This window comes from Cervus canadensis, chromosome 4 (genome assembly GCF_019320065.1).
Source record: "Cervus canadensis isolate Bull #8, Minnesota chromosome 4, ASM1932006v1, whole genome shotgun sequence".
NCBI lineage: Eukaryota > Metazoa > Chordata > Mammalia > Artiodactyla > Cervidae > Cervus > Cervus canadensis.
The window spans coordinates 76981307-77006689 of NC_057389.1; the positions used below are offsets into that span (position 1 = coordinate 76981307).

General features: G+C 41.6%; 1 protein-coding gene across 2 annotated transcripts in view; it reads left to right on the forward strand.

Moving 5' to 3' along the window:
• PRDM6 (PR/SET domain 6) overlaps positions 1 to 25383 on the forward strand; it is a 105240-nt gene that overhangs the window by 55624 nt on the left and 24233 nt on the right. For both annotated transcript variants that reach the window (XM_043465909.1, XM_043465908.1), the window contains exons 4-5: positions 16819 to 16946; positions 20494 to 20618. In XM_043465909.1, coding sequence (XP_043321844.1) covers positions 16819 to 16946; positions 20494 to 20618 — 253 coding nt within the window. The remainder of the gene's footprint in view (positions 1 to 16818; positions 16947 to 20493; positions 20619 to 25383) is intronic.

Below are 25383 nucleotides of genomic sequence, written 5' to 3' on the forward strand. Positions count from 1 at the left end.
AGAACCTCATCAGAAGTATATAAAACACTTCAAGGATTCCAGCTCTTCATCCACAGATGGGTCTCATCTTTTCTTCATTCAGTACTCTCCTATCTGAATGTGTAGAATTCTGGCAGTAGTTCCGTCTGGGTGTGTGTGTGTGTGTGTGTGTAAACACACCTCATTTGAGACTCCACTAAATCTGCAGACTTTCTTCCCAGAAGATTACTCACATGCTCATCCATCATTTTCTTGAGATCCAAGGTGTTTGTAGCCTTGCCTGGAACTTCACTCTGCACCCTGGTGTGAAAGATCTCTTTCCGTTCTTTCCTTTCAGCTCACAGATGCTTCCTGTGGAAAGAAAGGAATCCCGCGTCTTGTCTAAAAGGAAGCATGCATGTTCTAACAGTGTGATAATTAGGTGGTTGCTTTGCTTTGGGTGTTGAAATACGTCACACCCCCACTAGTCAGAGGATTTGCAAACCTGTGGCCCCAGACGTCCAGGTTTACTCCATCTCTTGGTTGGATTTCCGGGGAATCCTGCCTGAAGGACTTGACTGCCTTACCAGGAACACACGACTGTCTCTGGGGGGGAAAGCAGTGCACCTCAGTGCCGGCTCCAAGCTTGCTAGCCCTCTGACCTAATTGTGTAAAAGGAGCTTTATTAACAAGCCCTAAACAAGGCTTGACAGACATGGGCTACTTCCATTTTTTTGAGGTCCTTAATATATGGAAAAATGAAAAAATGCTGAAACAGGGTTACAAAAACAGTGGTATACTTTAAAATGTTTACCTTTAACAACTTAATGCTTTTAATACCAGCAACATATAATTGTGCTATTCATAAGTTAATTACAGGATTTATAAAAATGTTAATTTATGACTCACTTCAGGCCGTGTGGTCTGGTCAAAGGACCCAAGTTCAGAGAGTGCGAAGGCCGCCTCCTTTTAATCCTGTGGGTCTGTCTCTGTGATTGCATGTGTAACCTCATTTGGAAATGACTTCAGAGGTCTCAATTTGAGGCTCTTTTCATAAGTGAGGCGGAATGGCCCTGCTGGCACCCCCTGGAGGGGATCTGCAGGGAACTCTTCTGCAGGAATAGCTGGGGTTGCCCAGAGTCCCTGACCTTCTCCTCCGAGCCCTCACCCTTCGTAAGATGCCTGTGCCCTTGACTGGAGCTACAGCAGTACAGTCAGTGGCCTCACCCTGCATCTCTTCTGAGGATCAAAATGGACTGTCTGTGCCATGGCAGGGTTCCAGGGATGGTCATCTCTTCTCCCCAGGATGACTTCAGCCCTTGCTATGGTACTTCAAATTCCTTTCTGAGGGCAGACCCCCTTCCAGGCCTCACTTGAAGATGAAGTTCTAGATGCAGATATTCCTTCTAGGAGCAGCACCTTGACCTACATTCACTAGGTGTAAATCTCAGCTTCTGGGAGCCTGATGAGGGCAACACTGGGCCAGAAGAGAGGGCTGGGAGCATAACAGAAGGTAGAAAAAGTGCCACCTTAAGGGAAGACCCTGGGCTTCCCCAGTGGCTCAGATGGTAAAGGGTCTGCCTGCAATGCAGGAGAACTGTGTTCAATCCCTGGGTCACAAAGATCTACTGGAGAAGGGAATGGCTATCCACACCAGTATTCTTGCCTAAAGAGCTCCATGGACAGATTAGCCTGGGGGGCTGCAGTCCATGGAGTTGCAAAGGGTCAAGGGATAGTAACAGTGACCTCCAGCTAGGGGTAGATTTGGGGAGCGGGATGGGAGGAGGGGCCAACAGCAGAAAGTTAGGTATATGCCAGGTTCTGAGTAACTTCTGGCCTTGCTGTTGACTGAAGTTTCTATCCAGCTGCTTTTCACTGACCTCAGCTCTGCAGAGACAATTAGGCATTTTTAAAGGAACTTAAACGTTCTTACCAAAAAAAAAAAAAAATCTGTAGACGAAGTAATGAATGTATGTTAAATAACTAGATGGGGAGGAAATCCTTTCACAGTATATATCAAGTTACCAGTATGTACAGTTTAGGTATCTTACAATTTTATTTGTCAGTTATACCTCAGTAAAACTGAAATTTAAAAAAGAAACAAAAAACTAGGGGAAAAATAATAAAAGTAGTGTCAATTTTTTTTAAGGGCTTCCCTAGTGGCTCAGATGGTAAAGAATCTGCCTTCTATACAGGAGACCTGAGTTCAATCCTTGGGTTGGGAAGATTCCCTGGAGAAGGAAATGGCAACCCACTCCAGTATTCTTTCCATGGAGAGGGGAGCCTGGCGGGGGGCTACAGTCCATGGGGTCCCAAAGAGTTGGACACAACTGATCTGTGGATCAAATTGTGAAATCGTGAGTGTCCATTTTAACTAGTAAGAAAAAGTAGACCTTTTTGGAAATGCTGCTTTCCTTAAATTTTTCCAGGATATTTAACTCTGCCTGAGATGTTAACTCTGCCTGGGCCTGCCCCGAGGGCAGAATGACATGGTCCAGCCATTAGTGCTTGGGTACCTAGAAGGTATCTGTATCCTTCTAACTGTCCATCCGTTCATCTAACCAGCCATCCACTCAACCACCCATCCATCCACCCACCAAACCAACTAACCAACAGACATTGATTGAACTGAGCTCTCTAGTAACCACTAGGGAATTAATAGCCACTATGACAGATTTTATCTTTGTCCTCATTGAGGTTATAGCCTAGCAGATTTTAATTAAACTTTTGTTTAATGCTGTCTTCACAGTCCACAAGTTGTTTAAACAACTTAGATGACTTAAAGACCTTTAAGTCTTTAAGTCCTCATGTCATTTTTACGTTGTAAAAAATTGTAATGGGTTACTCTTCCTACACTTAGGAACTGCATTCTAGACATCAAATGTTCAAAGACTGGATAGGGAAATCTACAGTCAGGATGAATGTCTTCTGATTTGTTTAAGTGTTTATCTCTTCTGCATGCTGTGCTGTGATCAGTCACTCAATTGTGTCTGACTCTTTGCAATGCTGTGGACCATATCCTGCCAGGCTCCTCTGTCCATGGGGATTCTCCAGGCAAGAATACTGGAGTGGGTTGCCATCTTCTACTTCAGGGGATCTTCCCGACCTGAAGATCGAATCTGCATCTCCTGAACTGGCAGATTCTTTACCATGGTGCCACCTGTATCTCTCCTATTGAATGGTAAACTGCTTGAGGGTAGGGTCTGGGTCTTCAGTTTTTATAAACCTGCACTAAGCACAGTGGCTGGCACATAGTAGATGCTTTCTAAATGTTTGTTAAAAGAATGCCATTTGGGGAGTCAGAAGTCTCATATCGAGGCTCACCACTACTGCTATGATCTTCTGTTCTTGGCTACATCGTCTCCTGGGTCTTGATGGGGGGGAGCTCTGTGCAAACCAATGTGTTCATTCAGTCCTCTGCACAACTATGCAAACCTTCCTTCAAGAAGAATGGTTCCAAGAAGCCAAAATTCATCCCTCTCCCATGTTTCTTGCTCCAGGACAAATGTGGAATTTCACTCGGGTTTTTCTGCAAGCAGTTATTTGTTGTTCAGTCGTTCAGTCGTGTCTGACTCTTTGTGACCCCATGCATTGCAGCATGCCAGGCTTCCCTGTCCATCACCATCTCCTGGAGTTTTCTCAAGCTCATGTCCATTGAGTCAGAATGCAATTCAGCCATCTCATCCTCTGTTGTCCCCTTCTCCTCCTGCCTTCAGTCTTTCCCGGCATCAGAGTCTTTTCCAATGAGTCGGTTCTTCACATCGGATAGCCAAAGTTTTGGAACTTCAGCTTCGGCATCAGTCCTTCCAATGAATATGCAGGGTTGATTTCCTTTAAGATTGACTTGTTTGATCTCCTTGCAGTCCAAGAGACTCTCAAGAGTCTTTCCCAACTTGGGAGAACAGCGAACTCCCCTCAGGACCACCTGGTCTAGGCCTGCGTTAGCCTCCACACTCTCACTTTCTTGAGCACCCAGAATCTAAGGTTTATTTTGTTTCCTTGTTTCTCCTGTGATCCAGGGCATGATGGTGTAAATTCGGAATTGAGGGCATGTTTGGTACTGTCCCAACTTGACGTAAGGAATGTCTCCTAAATTATTTAAGATCTGAAAATATGTTTTCTACCCTTGACAGGTGGTCACTTTCCCCTTAATAAAGCATGTCTGACAATCACACTTTATTGGTGTGGCCAGGAAAAAAATGTTGTAGACTTGAGAAAACATAATAATTCAGAGAGTGACACATTTCAGAGAAGAAATAAAGCTGTAGACTACTTTGAAAAGAAGTAAAACCATAGGAAACCATGATTTCATTGAAACAAACATTCTGTGTCTTCAGAAAGTTTTTACTTAAAAAAAGGGTGACCTCTAGGGCATGGTATATGTGTGTCTACACATTCGTGGAAGTAGCTCTTTCTGATTTTTTAGGGACATTCTCTTTGCAAACATTCCCCACTTAGTACCTTGTAAGTTTTTAATACAATTGCTAACACAGCAGTTTGCGTGTAGGCTTTGGTCGGGCTACTTCTTGCAAATCGTAGCTACCATGTTGAAGTATAAAATCACTAACCATTTTCATCAAGGTCTAAAAGTCTGCATAGTATCATACCACGTGGAATTTTTAAACCAGAAATTTCTACTGCAGTAAGGGTTAAATAGCACCCCATGAGATACCATCTGGCGAATTCAAGTGCTTGCCACAGTGCATTCACTTTACTGTGCTCTTTTATAGCATTCAAGCATAGAACTATTCAGTACACTGTTATAGATAATTTGCACATCCCAGAAGTTCACATTGGTAATAATCTGGGATTATTTTTAACAAAATAATGGTCCCCGTTCCTGTTTGGTAGATAACTAAGGCTTTGTTTTTTTCAAGTGTGTTCATTCAAATTTCCCTGTGGTTTAATTTCCCCAAATTGATGCTTTCTCACATGGAATACATTATTGTTTTTTTTTGTTTGTTTGTTTGTTTTAAATCCACCTCTCATGGGTTGGATAAAGGATGGTGAGTGTTGAGCGTGTTTGTTAGTCAGAGCCTGAGATCAGTATCAAGGCCGGATTCTCTGAGGCTCAGTGCTGAGATCTGGTTCCACCGATTCTTTTCCTTCTCAGCAAAAGTGAAAATGAGAAAGGAAAGAAGGGCCAGAATGGGAGGGTGGCTGGAAACTGCGGTGTTTTACTTGTTCATCTCAGTAGATGGAGAAAAACGTGGTAATGCTGTGAGCTGCCCTTTGTTTATAACACACACAATTCATGGCAGCAGTCTTTATAGGCTCCCAATGGCGTTTAGCAAATATGAGAAGATACAAGCTTTCTTGATTACTTAGATCTAAATGTTTATTCAAGCGTCCCTGAGAGCTTTTCTTCATTTATACAGAGTTCTCTCCACTGGACAAATGTCTATTTTTAAGTGTGGACTCAGTGTATATGAAACAAGTTTTCACATCATCCAAATTCATTTCATTTGGTCAGGACTTCTTGTTGGTGAATTTAATTAAAACTGGATTTTTAAAAAACTGAGTTGAAGCAATATTTAAATGGGTGGCTTATATAAAAAAACTTTACAGTTTGTGAAAGACATTAGTGCTGATACAAAGAAAAAAAAATAGAAAAGGAATGCAAAATAAATTGCCACTTGAAAATATTTCCAAGCCTGTTCTTAGCAGTATAGGATTAGCACTATTTTCCTTTTCAGTGTCGATGTTGTATGGACACTGGAGACAGTTGTGCACTGTGGATATTACTGCTGTGACGAAGAAGGGAAAAGATAGGTTTGCAGCAGAGCCTGAGGATGGCACCAAGCCAGTGCCCTGAAAAATGGCAAACATGTCACAGCTAACAGCTGGATACAGAAATATTTCCCTTTAATTTGGATGGATAAAACTTTTTTCACAGCAGGGCACTCTCAGAAGAGGACAACATCAAAGAGGGCGGGTCTCTCCAGTCAGACATCAGCTGGCTCCAGGATGGAGCAAAATGAATGAACTGTCAGGACTTTTCCAGCATATAGGCTTCTGCCAAGTGAAAAGTTGAAGGTTCAGTGGCTTGTTCAGATCACAGACAGAGTCCTGATAATGCAAGTCTGATTCCCCAAAGTCTCCCCTCTGATCAGCAGACAGGATGTCTGAAGAAACCTCTGGGTTGATGGATGGCAGACTTTGTACGGATGACCACTGCTGTCCTCGGAGATAAGGGAGATTCACCAAGTGCTCAGTGGCTCTTGGGAGCTCTCAGTCTCTGTGCTGGAATCCTCAGTCACCCACTCTCCTCTGCCAGCCTGCAGCCTAACAGCCACTACCCCAGAGTGTGACTGAAACACCCATTTCATCTCCTTCCATGCCCAGCTCTCTGAGGCAGACTTCACAAATACCACCACCAGTGTTTTATGGTTTATTGACACTTTTCAACTGTTTTTCTGATTACCATATTTCAGTCTTGACTTATATGTTAGTATTATCTGCAAACTCAACATAAACCTCTAATGATTTTCTAATATTTCTGGAACTTGATGAATGTGAATTGACAAAGTACAGTATATAGCTTTATATCAGCATTACTGAAAATACGGCAACGGTGTATATAACCATTACTCATTTCTTTTATGGGGCGTTTATTACTTGACCTTTGAAACCTCAACTCAAAATCTTGGCATTCCAATGTACTCCAAACCAAAATGAGAGGGAAGAGTTTTCTTATGAAAAATAGCAATGAAACAACTCAATTCTAATGGAGAGAGAAAATACTGAAATAAAAAAACATGTGTAGTATTACATATTTGAGAAAAAAGTGGGAAAACTGAACACAAATAAATCTGGTCACACTAGCCAGTATTTGCTTTAAGGAAGAAGCTTTCATTATAAAATGTGTATCTTCCTCCACAGATTTATACCCTAGCCATTTTTTGATGGTCCTTGTCATAGCACATGGTCAGCAGAGGGGGAGTGGTGTCTTTATCCAGTGCATGCTTGCTTTGTGTAAATTTGACTAATGGGTTAAGTAATTCTAAGTTGGCATTTTCTCTGAAGGATAGGAGTTTGTTTTATAAATGATGTTAACTATTATGAACATGTTTTATGGCCCTCATTCTTACATGTTAAGAGTTTCAGGCACTTTTAATGAAAGAGTTCTACTGGTTCTCTTTGATAGGACGAATGGGATGTGATGAAAGCAATAGTCTGATTCAGGAGAGTTTCCTCCTTTTCACACAGACCTGCTGTGTGACTGTGGGCAAGTCATTTCCCCTTTCTCAGCCCAAAGTTTCAGATCTGTAAAATGGAATAAATGCTCTGGTCTAACTTCTAGGTCAATTATAAGGATCAATGAAGGTTGGGAAAGTATTTTATAAACCAAAATACCACCCAGATGCATATGACCTGGTCATTAGCTGCTGTTCTTTCTTTGTGTTTAGGTGGTGGCAGATACTTCACTCCTTTGAGAGTATTGCTTTGTGGTCTCTATTCTCAAGGCTGGATTTAGCTGGAGTTGAGAGTTTACAAGTAAAAAGGTTAAGACACCTCAGTGTTGTGGTCCTTGCTGTCCTCTCTGGATTGGGAAGCAGTGAGCAGAAGCCATGGCTGACAGTGCTCCCTGTTGATCCGATTCCCCAGACTGCCATCCACAAATGTACCCTGCTCCTCATCCAGGTACATTTGACTGCACAGACAGCTCATGTATCTGGGCCTTGTTCAAGGTTCAGGTACATATAAGATATTGTGAGTTGGGGCCTCTTCTGGCTAGAAATGTCAATGTCTTCAGAAGTCAAGCAGTGCTACATGGTAGATATTGTTCAGTAAGAGGGCTGAAGCCACAGTGAATTAAAACACTTCCTAGCGGGCGACAGTCCATGGGTTGCAAAGAGTCAGACATGACTGAGTGAGCAAAAACAGCCTGTTAGTTACAGAAATGCTCCAGGAGCGCTCTTAAAGCTGTGGTGGGCACCTGTGTCTGCGTTAACTTCAGCAAATGAAAAATGTAGGACTGGAAAGATGCTTCCTTGCTGCTTTTTTCTAAAGAGTATTCACATTTATCCAGCATTTTCAGTATTTTGTTTTATTTTTTGATAAACTCATCAGAGGAACAAAAACATAAATGAATGGCTTATTGCTACACCCCCTCTATGTTATTTCCAACTTTCTCTCTCTCTCTCTCTCTCTTTGAACAAAAGTTGATTTCCTGAAATGTACAAAGCTTTGTGTAAGATACTGATGGGTAAAAGCTTAAAATATTTAAAATGCATTCCTGCCCTCAATGAGCTTGTTACCTTGTGGTCTTATAATCTTAGCAGTAATGAGTTGGCAAATGCTGCACATATTATCCTGTGGTCACTGTCCATGAGCAGGTTAGTAGATGAAGCCTGGGCTGACATTTCCCATCTGATGTGGTGGCCTCAGAACAGCTAATGCTTTTTGGACTCTTACTGTGTGCCTAGCACTGATTTAAGTCCTTTACATATACTAGCTCATTTGATTTTCATGTGAGCCCTATGACTGGGACTGTCAGTAGCATCATTTTTTCAAAGAAGGTCTCACCTTCCTAAAGAGACCCAGTTCCTAAGTAACTGCCCAGAGTCACTTGGCCAGCAGATATGCAGCTGTGATTGTAACTCATACACATTGGAGCTGACACCCATATGCGTGCTCTTAACCTCTGCCCTCCACCCCCCTCTCCAGTTCCTATTGACTGGGGCAACTTCTGTTGCATATTTTCATTGGTAATAACTTTAGAAATTCCCCTCTAACAATTATAATATTAAAAGTAAAATCTTTTATTGAGCAATAAAGGTATTGGGTTTTTTAACTTTTCACAATTCAGTCAGGAATTATTCTTGTGTATATGGTTGCAAAAAAGATTTTCACCTCTTATCTTCTGATACAAAGAAATCTCACAGTAAAACACTTTTATCTATCTAGGCAAACAGTATAGTTTTCAATTGAGTTTCTCAAATTACTAATACACTTGATTATTGAAGCCCTCATTTTCTGAATTTAACAGAAAGATGGGGCCGTCTAAGGTAGTGTGTAGAGAATAGGTAGAGAAGATCTGAGAAACCACCTTTGTGTCTTTTCTTCTCTGGATTCTCCAAGTGCTGTGAAAGAACCTAAAACAGTGCTGGGTTCTCAGGTCTAAGTGGGAAACTCCCTCAGACCTCTCCTTGACCCTTTTCTGCTGGCTTCCCTGGTGGCTCAGATGGTAAGGAATCCGCCTGCAGTGTGGGAGACCTGGCTCGATCCCTGGCTTGGAAAGATCCCCTGGAGGAGGACATGCCTACACACTCCAGTATTCTTACCTGGAAAATCGCTATGGACAGAAGAGCCTGCCGGGCTACAGTCCATGGAGTTTCAGAGTCAGACATGACTGAGTGACCAAGTATAGCACATGGACATAGACACAGCTGTTTATTACATTTTAATCATCTTATGAAAACTACCTTTGCATTTCATACACTTGAAAGAACTTAAGTTCAAAAAGATGTAATATTTTCTTTAAAAAGCCCTGGTTGTTAGTGCTTAGAATGGAGTTTTAATTGCATTTAGTGGTGGTTTCTTCTCAGATTTTGAATAAAATCTAAGATCTTTAAGAAGCTATTTAATTACTGTGAGAATTTAGTTCACTTCAGCGTATTTTGAGTTCCTCCAATGTGTTAGGCCTTGTTTTAGATGTTTGGGTATAAAATATACACCCTCACCTCAGCTTTTTGGGGGAAAAGCTGAAGGATACTGGTGTTTCAGTTCATGACCAAATGCTGCTGTCTGGGCCCTTGGCACAGGGACCTGCCACCGTGTGGAATCACAGGAGAGGGAGCCTGAGACATCTCCCTGCTCGCTGAAAACTGGCTAATCCTTTCAAATACCACCTTTGGGTCTTTTCTTTTTCCTCTGTTTCATGCCAAGATTCAGAGAACCAGGTTCTGGGAAGAGCGGATTAATGTTTAAGTTATAATTTAAGTTTCTTTTGTTTAAGGTTCTTGGCTCTCTTTATTTGTAGTATTGAATGAGGTGTGAGGAGGCCTCATTGTGCCTCTGACTAGAGTCTGTTTGTTGAAGTCCCTAATTTCTGGGCTTCCCTGGTATCTCAGATGGTAAAGAATCTGCCTGCAATGCAGGAGACCTGGGCTTGATCCTTGGGTTGGGAAGATCCCCTGGAGAAGGGAATCGCTACTCACATGAGTATTCTTGCCTGGAGAATCCTCATGGACAGAGAAGCCTGGCAGGCTATTGTCCATGGGATCACAAAGAGTTGGATACGACTGAGCAACTAACACAGCACTATACAACTAACTTTTGGAGACCCCTTTTTCTTTTGTATATAATTGCCCCTGGGTGTCCTCGTGGCGTCAGTTCCAGCACCCACCGCGGATACCCTACTCTTCATTGTTCAAGATCCCTTATACAAGCCGGACTAGTGCATTTGGCCCTGAGCCATCCTCCGTAATTGGTTGAATCCGAGGGTGCAGAACTTGCAAGAGAAACAAAAGCTGAGGACTGTAAGCTGATGAGGTTAGGATTGGTGGTCTCTCCCCCATCTCATTATCCTGACCTCGAAATGTGGCTGAGGTACTCAGTGGACTGACAGAAGAAATGGAAGCTTATCTGGCGGAGGAAGTGCTCTGCCTGCCATTTTTCAAACAAGGTCCCCCCTTCCCTGCCAGTCCTTGGTGATGTCCCAGAGCCTGCATCAGAGAGCAAAGGTAAGGTTTGTTGAGGTGGTGGGGTGCTTCCTGATGGGCTTTCTTTGTATCTGTTTTTAAAGTAGACCCAGGGGACTTTTATCTGATTTTATAGTGTAATTACATTTATGACATCTTTGAATTAAAATAGACCCCTTGCTTAAAAAGACTATTGAAAGCTCTTCTGGTAAAAATAAATGAACACTCCGCTCTCCTCTCCCACTCCCTGGAAAACTATAGCACCAAATGTCTGCATCTCAGTCAGATGATGGCTTCTGGGCTGTGAAGGAGTGAGGGACATTTGCATTGTTTCCAGGCCATCAGATCAGATGGTTTTTCTTGAAAGTGCCCCCAGCACTTTCAGGGGTAGCAAAAATTCCTTTACAGCAGGGTTTACGAACTTAGGTGCTTCATGAGGCTGAGCAGCTAAGTAAATGAGTGAAGTAAGGAACAGCTAAAAATAGGGGAGGGGAGGGAGGATGGGGAAGGAGAAAAGCCCATGGCTGATCTCAGGGGGCCACTTTGAAGGGGACCTAAGTTTCCATGGATTAGTCCCAGAGATTGAGGACCCATCTTCTGATTTTTTTCCTCAAGAAAAATTAAAAATTAGATAGAATTTCCAAAATTTTAAAACACTCGTGGAAAAACAAAATTGGTCAAGCATTCAACCCAAGAGCCACCAGTTTGCAGATTTTGTTTTAGAGATACAGATTGCTCAGAGCCACCAATATACATAAATTTCTATCATTCAGAAGATGGTTTTCTTGCTATTACGTTAAAATGGGCCCAAGTCAGTCACTAGCTTACACTATTTCTGTGATGATTATTGTTGTTAATGTATGTTGGCAGCATTCATAAATGACAAAGCTGTGGATAAGCCACTCATGACCAATTTATTTAAGACGCAACACTGGTGCGGTTTTTATTCAAGTTCTCATTTTTAAAAAATTTATTTATTTTTGGCTGCACTGGGTCTTTGTTGCTATGCAGACTTCTCTCTAATTGTGCTGAATGGGGGCAACTCTTTAGTTGCAGTATTTGGGTTTCTCATTGCGGTGGCTTCTCTTGTTATGGAGCACAGGCTCTAGGCTCATGGGCTCAGAAGCTGTAGCTCCCAAGCTCTAGAACGCAGGCTCAAGAGTTGTAGCTCACAGGCTGGGTTGCTCCAAGGCATGTGGGATCTTCCCTGATCAGGAATAGAATCCGTGTCTCTAGCACTGGCAGGCAGATTCTTTACCACTGGGCCACCAGGGAAGCCCTGCTGTTCTCATTTAAAGTAGTTTCGTGTTCTAGGAAAGTAAGATTGTAGCAAAGAGTGCAGTTCCCTGATCTTCAGGATTGCAATGAAGTCTTTCACATAGTGGTTTTCAGTTAATGGCATGCGTGGTTTATAATGAGTGACAGTTTGTGTGATCATTATCTCAACCACATGTGTGGCATTTCAGTAAATATTATTGGTTTGTAAACTATAAAAATATCCTTAAAAAGGTAAGAATGAGCTCTCCTCTTATCTTTCTCCTCCTGTTGATACAGGATAAAAGAAAAAGTACAGACCACAACCAGGGGTTTTAAAATAGCAACAAAGCAATCAGAAAGGCAATCAGTGGCTGGTAATGTAACGATACATATTACTGAGAGTTTCCCAGGAGGATAGCACAGATAATTTCTAACTTTGGGTAAGATAGTCTGCTCCTCTGTTTTAACAACCCATGCAAAAATTGATATACATAGAAATAGATGACTAGACTTTTCATTTATTGTTTCGCTTTGATTTAAAAAATCAGAATAAGTTCAAAGTATAATATATAAATGCCAAAAAAGAGAATGTTAACACTTTGTCATATTTGCTTCAGAAACTTTTTTTTTTTTTTTAAAGAAAAACAAAGCATTTCAGATACATGTGTGTTCCCTTTGTTATCCTTCCATCCCCTTCTTTCCCAAGGCCAGGACTCTGATGAAGTTAATGGTGAATTTCCAGCATGTTTGTTGTAAACAGATACATATAGATAGACATATTGCTATCTGTATATTACAATATACACTATTTTAAAATATACAATTGGGTTATTTTGTATATTTTGAAATATTAACAAATGATATCATATGCATTAATCTGCAACTGATTTTCTCAGTCAACATTATTATCTAGTTGATCTATATCAACTAGATCTTAATACAAACATGTTTTGTTCATTCATTTTAAGTGTTTAGTACTTTTTTGTTGAATAAATAAACCACAGTTAGTTTATTCTTCTGATGATGGATAGTTCTCTTATTTATAATTATTTGCTGTTAAAAGTTGTGCTCCAGTGAATGACCTTGAACTTTTCTCCTTAGGCACATGTATCAGAATTTTATTGGAGTAGTTTCCTAGAAGTGAAATTGCTGAGTCACAAGAAATATGCATTGTCAAGTTTATTTCAACATTGCCAAAATGTTCTCCAATATAACTGTGCCATTTTATACTCCCTTTCAGCAATGCTAGGACTAGCTTTGTAAAACAAATATGCTTTCTCCAGTTTTAAGGGGTTCCCATTACAAAATTTAACCCTTTCCCACCAGGTGTCCTGTGTGTTTCTTTACATGTGTTTCCCCTACCTCTAGCTTCCTTAGAAGAAACAGAGCAAGGATAAAACTTTGGTGGTTCATATTCTTTGAGAATAAAGTGCACAGTTTTCAGCAAGACTGTGCTTGACTAAAGGGTTCTTTCAAGGAATTTTTCCCTAAATTTAACTCTTACTTTCATTCTTACCAATTGAGCGAATTCAATTTCTGACCTTTTTGACATTTTCATCGGTCCTCAGGAGATTATCTAAACACTGTGTAAGATTTTTGGTATTTTTCTTCTTATTTTAAGTCTTTTGAAAGGTAATGAAAACAAAATAAGTCTTGGTCTTGGTGTTAATAAATCTCCTCAAATTCCTTAACATTTTTAGACCTGTTAGGTATCTATCTTATGGTTACATTTTAGTGTCACACAAATGTGGATGTTGGTGCAGCCTCCAGGAACAGCTTCTCGACCTTGAAATTGTTGCAGCTGCTGTAGACTGAAATCTGCTGAAGCATTTCCCCACTTATGGTTGCTTGTCTCTCAGAAGGACGAATGTCAGCCCATCTGGGTACAGGGACAGTGTCCTTGTATAGGTCAGATGCCTGTGGAATTTTATCGCTCTCTTTTAAAAAAAAAGTCTTTTACTGAACTCTGAAATGAAAACAAAGTTGAGCTAATGATGGAGATTAATAACAACACTCAAATTGGGACGCAGAACTTTTTTGAAAAGTTCCTCTTTAGCGCTTACATGTGGATGTTGTGGTTTTTCCAATTTTATTCTACTTTTATTAGGAAAATGAACAGAAATAGGCATCACTGACTCCTGGGCCCTTGTTTCTTTTTCAAGAAACACAGTTTAAATGTTTAACAACACAGGCTAGAAAGGGCCCCAAGATGGTCTTGAGCCAAATGCAAAGGTTCCTGTTTTTGGCCAGCCTCCCTAAATAACTTCAGCTCGAGGTGCTGCCCATATTAGCATGATGGATCCCATTGAGGAAATCTCACATGCTGAGAATGTATGTTGTTATGACTTGACATTTTATGGCATTTATGAAACTCTTATTTTGGCAGGGGAAATAAAAGCAAATCACTAGATTTGAATTTTGAAAGATCCCTCTGGCTGTACTTGAGAGACTAGGTTAGAAGGGCCTGAAGAAGCAGCAAGGAAATCTATCAAGGGACTTTTGTAGTCCTTCAGGCGAGAGAGGAAGCTGGTTCAGGTAGGATGGTGATGGTGGAGAGGGAGAGATGGATGTGTGTGCAAAGTTTTAGGAGGCAAATTCAGCTGGATTTGGTGAAGGCTGAGTTCCGGGTGCTAAGGGAAAGAACAGTATCAAGCCTAAATGAGTTTCCTCATCTCTGATGGGGTGCACACTTACGGGATCTAACTTGGCAAGTGGGATTTTTGTCAAGTTTCATGTGAAACAGTGTAATACTGGTATCAGGCTGAAGCAAGGAAGGCTCAACTTCATGCTGTGTGCTCGGTGTGTGATACTTTGGGGAAGCCTGACAAATAACCATCTACTTTTCCTCAAAGCAAGTAGCAGTTTCACCAGCAGTTTCACCAGTTCAAGAATTGTAGGATTCCTGTAACCACAAAAAGTTTAAGGAGATTATTGCTGAAACAATGTGGGGGAAAACACTTTTTTATACTCATTTTGGAGACTGACTGGCTAATGTCTGGTGTTCAAATGAGCTAACACTCGGCAACACCCATGATGTGTAAATGTTAGAGAGTTTAACTTGCTGTTGAGGACATTGGCTGGAAGCATGAAGGAGAACTGCATTTCTCCAAGTGCTTCATAAGTATTTTCACCAGCAGCTGTCATGGAAGATTTGTTCGTGGGAGAAAGACAGGGCAGAAGGCTGGGTTCTCAACATTTGGGGCTCCATTATAGATAGATAGTGGTATTCAAAGAACTGATGGCTTTGTACAGTGTCACATGGGCTGTTGACAGCAGACTCGAGATTGAGACTTTGAGCCTTTGAACCAGTTTCCTAAAACGAAAACAAGAGCAACAAAATAAGTACCATGTAATAATCTTACCTAAATATGAAAACTATCATCAGGTTGCTTACAGAGCAGATGTATCTACCACATGAAATGCTCCCATTTCCTGCCATCATCCCCAAACTAGGAGTTTAAAGTCATTAATCTTAAATATAATATAATCTAGGACTCTCTTCCTTCTTCTCAGGCTACATTGATTATCAACTGTAATCATTCTAGCCTGCTACCCAGTCATAGCTTCTCCAACCATTATATTGATCAGGTTAGCATCCCCTCTTTTATTTATGGGGGTTAGTGGAAAGATTGGGAGTGAAGACAAATGAGTTCAAGAAAAGCTCCCCCCCCCAAAAAAAATCAGCTGTTTTAAAATGACTGATGATAATAAAAAGAACTGTCATCACTAAGTCCTTTGGCCCCCAGAATAGAAATGCTGAGCTAAATTAATATGAATGACCTTACTAATTTTAGGGCTGAAATGTAACCAGTGAGGCACTCTGGGAGACTTGTTCTCTGTGTCTGTTTGGAAAAGAAAAGTGGAAAGGCTGATTAGCAAGGATAAGAGACATAATTTCTCAGGATGCTCTGTGGAACACAATCTTACTGCTGATTTTTCTTTAAAAGGCCCAGTTTTGCCATGGTCCTTCTGAGAACTGTACCCCTTGCTTCCTGGCTGGCCCTAGGACTGAGGATGGCCTTCCAGAATTGCTGCCCATATATAACTTCCCAATCCACCCTTCCAGATACCCCAGCCTCCAAGGTGCCCAGGGCTGGCCTGGTTTCTGGAAGTGGGGGCCGATTGTCTCTGCTGTTACCCCTGATTCCAACATCCTGGGCTGGCTGGTTGTTTAGCAGAAGGTTTTGGTCCCATGCTCATTGCCTGAGATTCCATTACCTTGGATGTGATCTTAAAGAAAATCTGCTTGAGGTGACCTAAGGCAATAGAGATTAGACTGACCTCAGTTAAGACATTTTAAATCCATAGGAAACTTTTGTTATTTTTTTCTTTCCCTTTGCGAGGGTCTCTCTTTTTTGATGACTCCTCTCCTAATAGTTTCAGGTCCTGACAGCTGAAGTCCTACATCTTCTGCGAGGTGAGAGTGCATTTCTTTCAATCCAAATCAGAGTCTAATTTTATCAATCTGAAACAGCTCCATAACGTGCCAAACCCTGCTAGGTGTCTCCCGGGTTGTTGAGCCGACAGTCCCTGCCTCCCGGATGCCTTCGACCAGTTACGTGTTTGAGACAAGGGCCTCTCATGCAGATGTTCCAGCCATGTCAGCGTGGCCTCGCCTCTCAGCTCGCTTTGTTTATCCAGCAGCTCATTACTAAAGAGTAGCCTGTCAGAAAGAGGTTAAATATTCTTTGGGAAACATGGTCACTCACATCCTTGAGATGCCACAAATATGTTTAATAAAGTGAAGATTGGCTTGATAAGAAAAATGTGATTGACTTGCATCACCAGAAAATGTTTCTCCTGTTATTCTAGTTGAGTTTCCACAAACATTCATGAGCACTAGCAAACCTATGGGCAATAAATTGCTGCAGCCAACACATAAAGACACCAAGGGAAGCAGGGAAAATGATTGCTGATGATTCGTTCTAACTACTTGACCTTCTGACCTCTTCTCTAGATATATGACCAAGATGGGACACTACAGCACTTTATTGATGGTGGGGAACCTAGTAAGTCGAGCTGGATGAGGTATATCCGATGTGCAAGGCACTGCGGAGAACAGAATCTAACAGTAGTTCAGTACAGGTAAAGTATACCTTGATTTACCACTTACAAAGCCAAAGCCCTTTGCCTTGCGTATATAAATTCAGGCTTGCTGCTAGTTTTGAAAAAATCCTGCAGAGTCCTGAAGAACTCTGCAAGGGCTGGCAGGAATTTCTTTTTTATTTTTTCTCCTAGGTTTGTGATATCTCTCTAGTTCTTGTAACAGTCATTTCTTGAGAATTCAGGAATAAGGATGCTAGGAGAAGGCCTTTTTCACTCACTGCACATGATAAAGTTACTTCCACATCATCACATGAATGTTCACCATGGCCTGAATGAGCCCAGCGAACTCACTGACTTGCAGTGATTTCCTCCCCAGCAGATGTGTCCACACGCAAACAGGAGTTCACAGATTCAGCCCCAGGTCACTTGTTCTCAGTCACCTTCGGTCTGGCTGTCTCTCAGAGGGAGCAGTTTGAGTTGCACAAAGGCATGAGAAATCAAGAAGTCTCAACCCTCCCCAGGCTGCTTTCCTAAAACCATTGTGCTCAGCAGCCTTGGCTGAGTCACAGTAACCTCTCCTGATCCCTTGAAAGGTGCCAAAGTATTTGACTCTGGTCCTGTGGCCATTCAGAGTATGTTTCAGGGGATGGGGTGATTCCAGAGCACAGAGAAGGCACCAGTCCCCTAAGATATTTTGGAAAATCCCACAGGTGAATGGAGATGAGGTGGAGCCTCCCCTATTTCACAGAGTCTCACAGGGAGGCCTAGAGTGGGGGAGGGGCAGAAAAGACAGTGGGCATCCCAGATCCAAAGCCACACCTGCCTCATGCACCTGTTGGTCAAGCATTTCCATCAAGTACTAAAGGCTAGAGTGGCAACCGAAAGGCAAACACAGATCCCATAGGAAAAAAGTCCTGCCACGAAGCCTTCTTTTCTCAAAATCCCTCGAAAACATGTGCCATGTAAATATATGACCTCAGTTATAAACAGCCACGTTCCCTTTAGAATCATAAGCAACTGTTTAGCTTTATCAGGCACCACAGACACATCAAAGCAGAAGGAGCCTTGCTCGGCAACTTGGAGTCCTGCCGATGACAATTTATTTTCATTTTTTTTCTTTTTAATTTTTAAAAATGAAGCCTTAAAAAGAATAAGCAAACTTTATTCCCCATATAGGTTAAAGGCTGCACAAATCTGGCTTGCTCTCCAAAGGCCTCCAAATTCAAAGGGAACATATTTGGGCAGCATGTGACTCACTGCCTTGGTTTCCTAGGCAGTTATCTTTCATTACATAAGGGTTTATATGAACTTGCACACGATGGTATCTGGTTACAGTCTGTATATGGGCTTCACCCACCTTCCCTGCAGCTGCATCTCTGTTGTGACGTTTTTATAAAACTCGGAGCTAGTAAAGTAGTAAAGATTGTGTTTGTCTACTCGGCAAGAGATAGTTTGACTGGTTCTGTCATGGGCACCCTGGGAGCTCTTGAGGAGAGTTCTGACTTTGGGAAAATAAGAAACCTCTGCAAGAAAGGTGGGCATGAGAAAGTCGTTACCTTTCTGTCAATATTAAGTGGGTTTTATTGCTCCCCTTCCTCATGGTGCTTCCACACTGAATTCTCTCTGCCGATCTGTTTTCGATTACCTCAGATCTTTATAAAATGAACTACAAAAACACAATTTAAAAACTGGCATCCATCACCAGTGACCACGTCCAAGAGTAGGAAAATAGAAAAGTTGGACCCTGAAGAGCCAGCCTAATTTTTATTGTACATGAATGTCCTCTTCACAAAAAGTCAGCTGGTTTAGATTCATTCTGTTATGATTTGTAATATCTAAATGGAATTTTCTTCAAAGCGCCCTTGATTGATTGACCCTTAGCTGAACGTTTTGTTTTTATTTTGAGGCTGACAATAATGTTTGTTGGCGTGTGTTCCGCTTCAGCTGCGTTGGGACGCCATGAAGCTATCTTTATGAGTCATCCAACCACAATACTAAATACATGTCAGCAAAGGAAATATTATCTGAAAAGGGAAAAATCCCTTTGATGTGCTTCAACATGCAGAGATTTCTGCGAGTTTTGGAAGCTCTGCCCGCTTGTAAGGAACGGTGTACGCTTACACTTTTCTTTTTCCCCTTTTGGCCTACTCTGTGCCTCAAAAGACCACCCATCGCTCGAAAACAGTTCTGCTCTTTCAGCGGCAAAGTGTGTCATTTGGTTTTAGCACATTCATTTGCCGGCGCTGTGTTTATATTAAGGGAAGCCAAACCGAGAGATGAAATGTTACAAGGGTGAAGTACAAAGTAGACTCAATTTTTCTCAAGTTAGGAGATGCCAGTGATTTATGTCCCAGCTCCAATTTTGATTTTTTTATGTAGCAGTGGAAAGAATTAATAAAATGCACAGCTCTTGGAGATGCGGAGGGAGGAAGGGGAGGAAGGTCTGGACAACTGGCTGGAGTTTTTGTCAGATATTCATAGAATGTTGGGGAGAAACATTCTGCTTAGCTAGCAGTGCCCTCGTGAGACAGAACGGCAGCAAGTAAGGAAAATAACAAGATAAATGAAATTTTTGCAGCTGCAAGTAAAATATTGAGAATCTGCACTTTTTTATTGATCTTTATGATCCTATTGCCAAGAGCCACTTTGTGGTGACAAAATATGTTGACAAGTGCATATCTCACCACTGTGAAAAATGTGGTGAAGGATTCGCCTTATGTCTACAGTGTTGTACAAGGAACAGATTGCCCTGCTATGACCAGTTCCTTACAGAAAGGCTAAATTTAAGGTTCACCAACCCTGAACACTTTTCTCTTGAACTTGAGGCTAATGTTTGTAGCAATTCTTCACTGAGAAAACCAATCACAGGCTCCTCTTTTTTTTTTTTTTAATCTGTAGATTTTTATTTACTGTGCCACAGCTGTTTAGTTCTCGGTACCTTCACTCTGTCATTTCATAGTGTAATCTTTCAGCCAGAGTAAAGTGCCCCTCTTGTATATATTGAATTTCCATCCACTTCATATAAGAGGGTTTTTTTTCCCCCCTCTTCTCCTGTATCAAATTTTAGGGAAAAAAAAAAAGCTATGGGGAAGATTTTTATTTCCCTCAGCCCTTATATCACAAAGCTGCTTAATTTTATTACAAATTTGAGAACTACCATGCCAAGTTGTAAGAATACACCTAACGCTTTTCCTTCAAATAAGAGATCAATGGTGTTAATTTGAATGTGGGGTCGAGGCACCAGAGTCTGCAGTTTACCAAGAAAGAGAATTTTCTCATTAGTGTGAGATGAAATTTTTTCTTTAACTGAACTCTTCCTTTCTGCTCTCTCCGGGGCCAAATATCTGTCTCTTCAGCCAGGATGTTCCATGGAGGGACACTGTGGAAATAAACTGTGAGCTATTTATCACACTGGGTTACAGGCTCTAATTGGTTGCTGGGAACGATAAGGTGGGTGCAGATTTTATTACAAACAGAAATTGTTTAGGTGGAAAACTGGGCAGAACTTTTTTGGGGCCATAAAAATGTGGATGGAGCATGTGAGTCCTACTGATTACTAAGCTGGGTTTTCTTTTGTTTTGAATAGGTCGAATATATTCTACCGAGCCTGTATAGATATTCCCAGGGGTACCGAGCTTCTCGTGTGGTACAATGACAGCTATACGTCTTTCTTTGGGATCCCTTTACAATGCATTGCCCAGGATGAAAACTGTAAGAATTTATTTTAGCTCTGAATTCACATTTCCAAATACCTATTTCAAAGCTAACTTTTAAAATAAGAGTGTTGTTTGAAACTCCTGAAATATGGTTCACTCTGCTGTGTAACACAAATGTGCACAAGTCTGTTCCATCATTTTATTTTTCCTTGTATATCCTGTGCTTTTTCCCAGGACGTCTTGACCTGTACAGTCCAATGTTTCTTCGCCCATTTATGATTTCAAAACCTTTTTCCTAGTTTAAATAATTGCCTGCAGCAGTGTTAAGGCAGCTGGTATCTACTGAGTACCAATTATGTGTCTGATTTCAAGAGCAGCATTAGTTATAACTTCTGCTCTGAAGGATTGCACAGTCTTGCTGGAGTCATACTGTTTGCAAAAACGAAGTAAGGAGACAACACTTTCTTTAATCAGGAGTAACACCCCTCCATCAATTGGCTTTGCTTTTTCTTCAGTAGTTGTTGGAATGAGAAATGGTAGTAAAAATCATAGACATATGATTGAGGAATTTGTCTCTAAACATCTTAGTCTAAAATGAACCATGTAATTTCCTTCTATCTTTATTACTGTCACTATCATTATGTTTGAAAAAATAATGCAAACCTTTGTAGTAGTTTTCATATAAACTTTATATAATTGTTTTTATCAATTTGGGGGAAAATGTTATAAGGTGATTTCTAGCATTTGGAATAGATTTAGGTGATTCTGATGTGCTTCAGTGAGAAACACTGGTTTGAATGATGCAGTTTTTTTCTTGTCATCCAATTGACTGATCTGTGAACTGATAAGTTGGGATTGTGCAGTAGAAAAAGAAGCAGAGAGAACAGATTTATGTAAGAAACTTAATTTGGGGAAAAAAGTGTTATTTTAATTTTTCCTTCTTTACTTTCTCTCACACACATATAAACTCAAAAAAATGTTTATAATGTTACTGATCAAAATGCTGATGATCAGATATTTCTTTTCCATGTTATCTTTGTTTTTTTGGTAAAAAAAAAAAAAATCCTCAAAAAGCATATTATGCTCAACTTTCTTTTCTACTTTACCCTAACCCCAAACCAATCTCAAATCAAAAAATGAATTTTTGGACATATAAATACATTCTTCTTACTTACCAAGTTTCCATTGGAAAGTTTTTTTTCTCCACTAATGCTCCTATTTGAGGGAGTGTCTGCTTTCATAGGGGAAAATCTCCATGTTACACATGAGTGTGTGGTTGGTGTTAGAAGCAGAAATGGCCATAGCAGCCAGTATGCTCTGTCTTCCTAGTGTGACTCCATGCCCAGCTCTCCCAAAGTTGGATGTAGGTCCATACATGCAAAAGCACTGTTATCAGCTCCTCTGATTAGAACCTTGGTGTAACTTCACCTTCTAAAAGATGGAGTCTGCTCCAGAAAGATTCCATAAATCCTATAAGGCCTTCTATTTCCTTCTTTAGTACAGCCTACTACAGACTGAAGATATTCTGGTGTGTGTGTCAAGGAATGTCTGGAAGTAAACACATCAAAGTCTAGAGTTCTAAAGTACATAGCACACAGTCCAAAAATTCATTCATTAGATAGTTGTTGAATACATACTAAGGACCAGAGTCATTGCTGCATACTGTAAAAACAGCAGTGAACAAGACAAACAAGAATTCCTGCCCCCATAGAGTGTATAGTCTAGTGGAGGGAGACAGATTATCAACCAATAAATAAGTTAGTTTGTCATGTGATGATAAGTGTCATAGATATAACAAGCAGAGAAGGGGCAAGGAGTGCTAAGAATTGGGAGTTGCGGGTTTAGAGATGACCAGTGTGGGCCCTACTAGGAAGGTGGCCTTTGGGCAAAGACTTAAGGAAGTGAAAGAACAAGCCATGTGTTCTTTGGGAGCAGAGTGTTGCAGGCAGCTGGACTCCAAGCATAAAGGCTCGAGATGGAGATGCTACTGGCCTGTAGGAAGGGCATCACAACGGTTAGCATAGGTGTGTCGATTGGAGAGAGTGAGTTGGGGGAGAGTTAACTTAGATCTGGGGACAGGAATCTTATAAGGCCCAAAAGGTCACTGTCAAGACTCTGGATTTTACTCTGTTTGCATTGGACAAATGGGGTATTGTAGAGTTTCAAGCAGAAGAGTGATATGATCTGACTGAAGTTGTTACAGGTTTACTCTGGCCACTGAGTGGAATCTGACAGTGAGGGTAAGGATGGAGCAGGATCCAGTTAGAGGCTCTTGCTGGAATCCAGGGAGGAGGGGTGATGGTGGTTTGGACCAGGGTGAAAGTGGTGGAGGTGGTGAGAAGCGCTTGGATTCTGGATATATTTTGAAGGTAAAGTCAACAGCATTTGCTGACACATTGGATGCCAAGTGAGAGAAAGGAGTCAAGGATAACTCCAGGGCTTTGGTCTGAGGAGCTGGATGGATGGAATGGCCACTTAACTGGATTACGAGTCAGACATGGGAAGCATGAAGTGACTGCTGAGGGAATGCCTTTCTTCCCTTTGACATGGACCTCTGGGGTGGAAGTCTCACGTCTGCAACATTGCTTCTACCCTGTGATGCTGTTACAATGACGAGAGGGACTTAGGGGCTGGGCTGGCTGATTTGGGTTTTATGTGCCATTTATAGCCACCTGACTGTGGTGTCTGGGAGTGGACCAGCTGGTCTCCAGGCTGTGTGCTAGTGCCATCCAAAATGCGCTTGGTGGCAGCCCCGGGGACTTTGCTTCTCAGACCTTCTTTCTCCCATAGTTCAGCCTTTGTGAAGCATTCTTGAGGTTGTTGATTAGAGTATTGAATAAACTCTACTAGGGCACATGTTATGTATCATTTAGCACCTGAAATCCTTGGAAGGAAATTCGCAAAACTTCAGCACCTTCAAGTGTTAAGGATTCAATAGGTAAACTATGTAGCTCTTTTGGGTTGAGTTCAGAGCTCTAAGTAAGGGTGGAGGGCAGTTGAAAGAGAATTAAGTCATTGACTAAAATGCTCAACAGTGACAATCCCCCATTCCCCTAAGAGTATTATAGGAATTTTATTTCAGTTCCTGTCTCAAAGTCGTATATCTATCATGGGATTGGCCACCCAAGAAACCAGCAGAGAGCTTCATCAGATGGCGTGGGGGTAGATATATGGCTTTGACTCTAACTGGAAGATGGATTCTCATTCCATATGATTCACAGAGATACCTAGGGAGGCTTTATAATGAGGGCTCTTTTTTTCTGTACCGAGAAAATACTCGGTGTGATTTAAAAGAGCAAATGTGTGAAAGGGCATGGACAGATAATTTAACAGATAGCCTTTTACAGCCCTGAGTAGTTTAAATCATCTCACCAGGATTAGCAATTTGAAGACAGTTTTTATTCTACCAAGCTAGCCACAAAATAAATTAGGTACCTTAAAAAGAAGCTTCTTGAGATCAAAGACTTATTTGACAAAATGCCTCCATAGAGCCTCCTTATAGTGCTGTGCACACAGTAAACAATACATGCTCACTGGATACATATTGAGAATTTTACTGCCATTATTAGAAGCGATGGATACAAAGTTCAGCCAGATTTTTTTTCTTGGTTAATGAAATTGTTACATGATCCAAGACATTCAAGGAAAATATGATTTTGCTTAGTGAATAATACTTATTAAGCACTTTCATTTATAAAAATACCACTTTCTTCCCATGGTTCTTTCAACGGTGAAAGTACATATTTCCTATTGAGCGTGTGGGGTGGGTTCAGGCTTCAGGCACTGGCCCCTCTGGCAGCGGCCACGAAGCAGTGGGACACGCTCCCTGCCCGCACAAGCCATTGAAAGCCGCCTTGCCTCAAAGAGAGGGCAGCGTTTCACACAGGCATTTGGGCTCTGGAAGCAATTCCTATGTTATTTTCTTTAAGAAAGAAAAAAGAAAAAACCCCATAGTTCTAAATGTAATAGAGCCGCAAAGAGAGCACGGCTGCGTCCACTGTGGGCCTTTCAGAAGAGCCTGAAGGAACGCCTGTGTCGACAGATTGTATCCGCAAGGAGGAATGAGGTTCCCCAAAGCTTCCAGTGGGGGATTAGCTCCTGCAGAGTGTAAAGACCATAGTGTATTCATATTCATTTCAGAGGAAATTAAAAAAAAAACCTGGGAATAAATGTTAAACAAGTCTTCCTGCTGCTTTTTCTGTCTTGGTGTATGAAGCTGAGGTGGTGGAATGTGAAACTTGATGGCAACGCAGAGGTTGTTACACCGGACTAAACTCTGTCTGAGAGAGGTCCTGCCTTTTTGTTTTGATTTTAAAGAGCAGAAAATAAAGACAGGCATGTCTGCATGGTGCCCTGGCCCCACCATCCCACCAACAGTGTGGAACTAGGCCCTGGGTAGAGAAGGCTCCGTCAAGCCTTCTGTCTGTGAACATTGAGGAGGTGGTGGTATAGTTCAGTCCAACAAGAATATCTGTCTGCAAGACCCTACAGGGAGCATCGTGACGGGGTACAAAACTTCAGACCTTTTCCTCAAAGGGCTCAGTGTAGGAGAAGGCACGTAAGCAAAAACTACACTACAGAGCCTAACACAGGTGCCTTGTGACATGGCCATAGCAGGGAGCTGGCCTCTGTGGTGGTAGTGATGGTCAGTTCTGGCTGACTCTTTGCAACCCCATGGACTGTAGCCCGCCAGGCTCCTCTGTCCATGGCATCCTCCCAGGCAGGAATACTGGAGTGGGTAGCCATTCCCTTCTCTAGGGAATCTTCCCAACCCAGGGATCAAACCTCGGTCTCTTGCATTGCAGGCAGATTCTCTACCC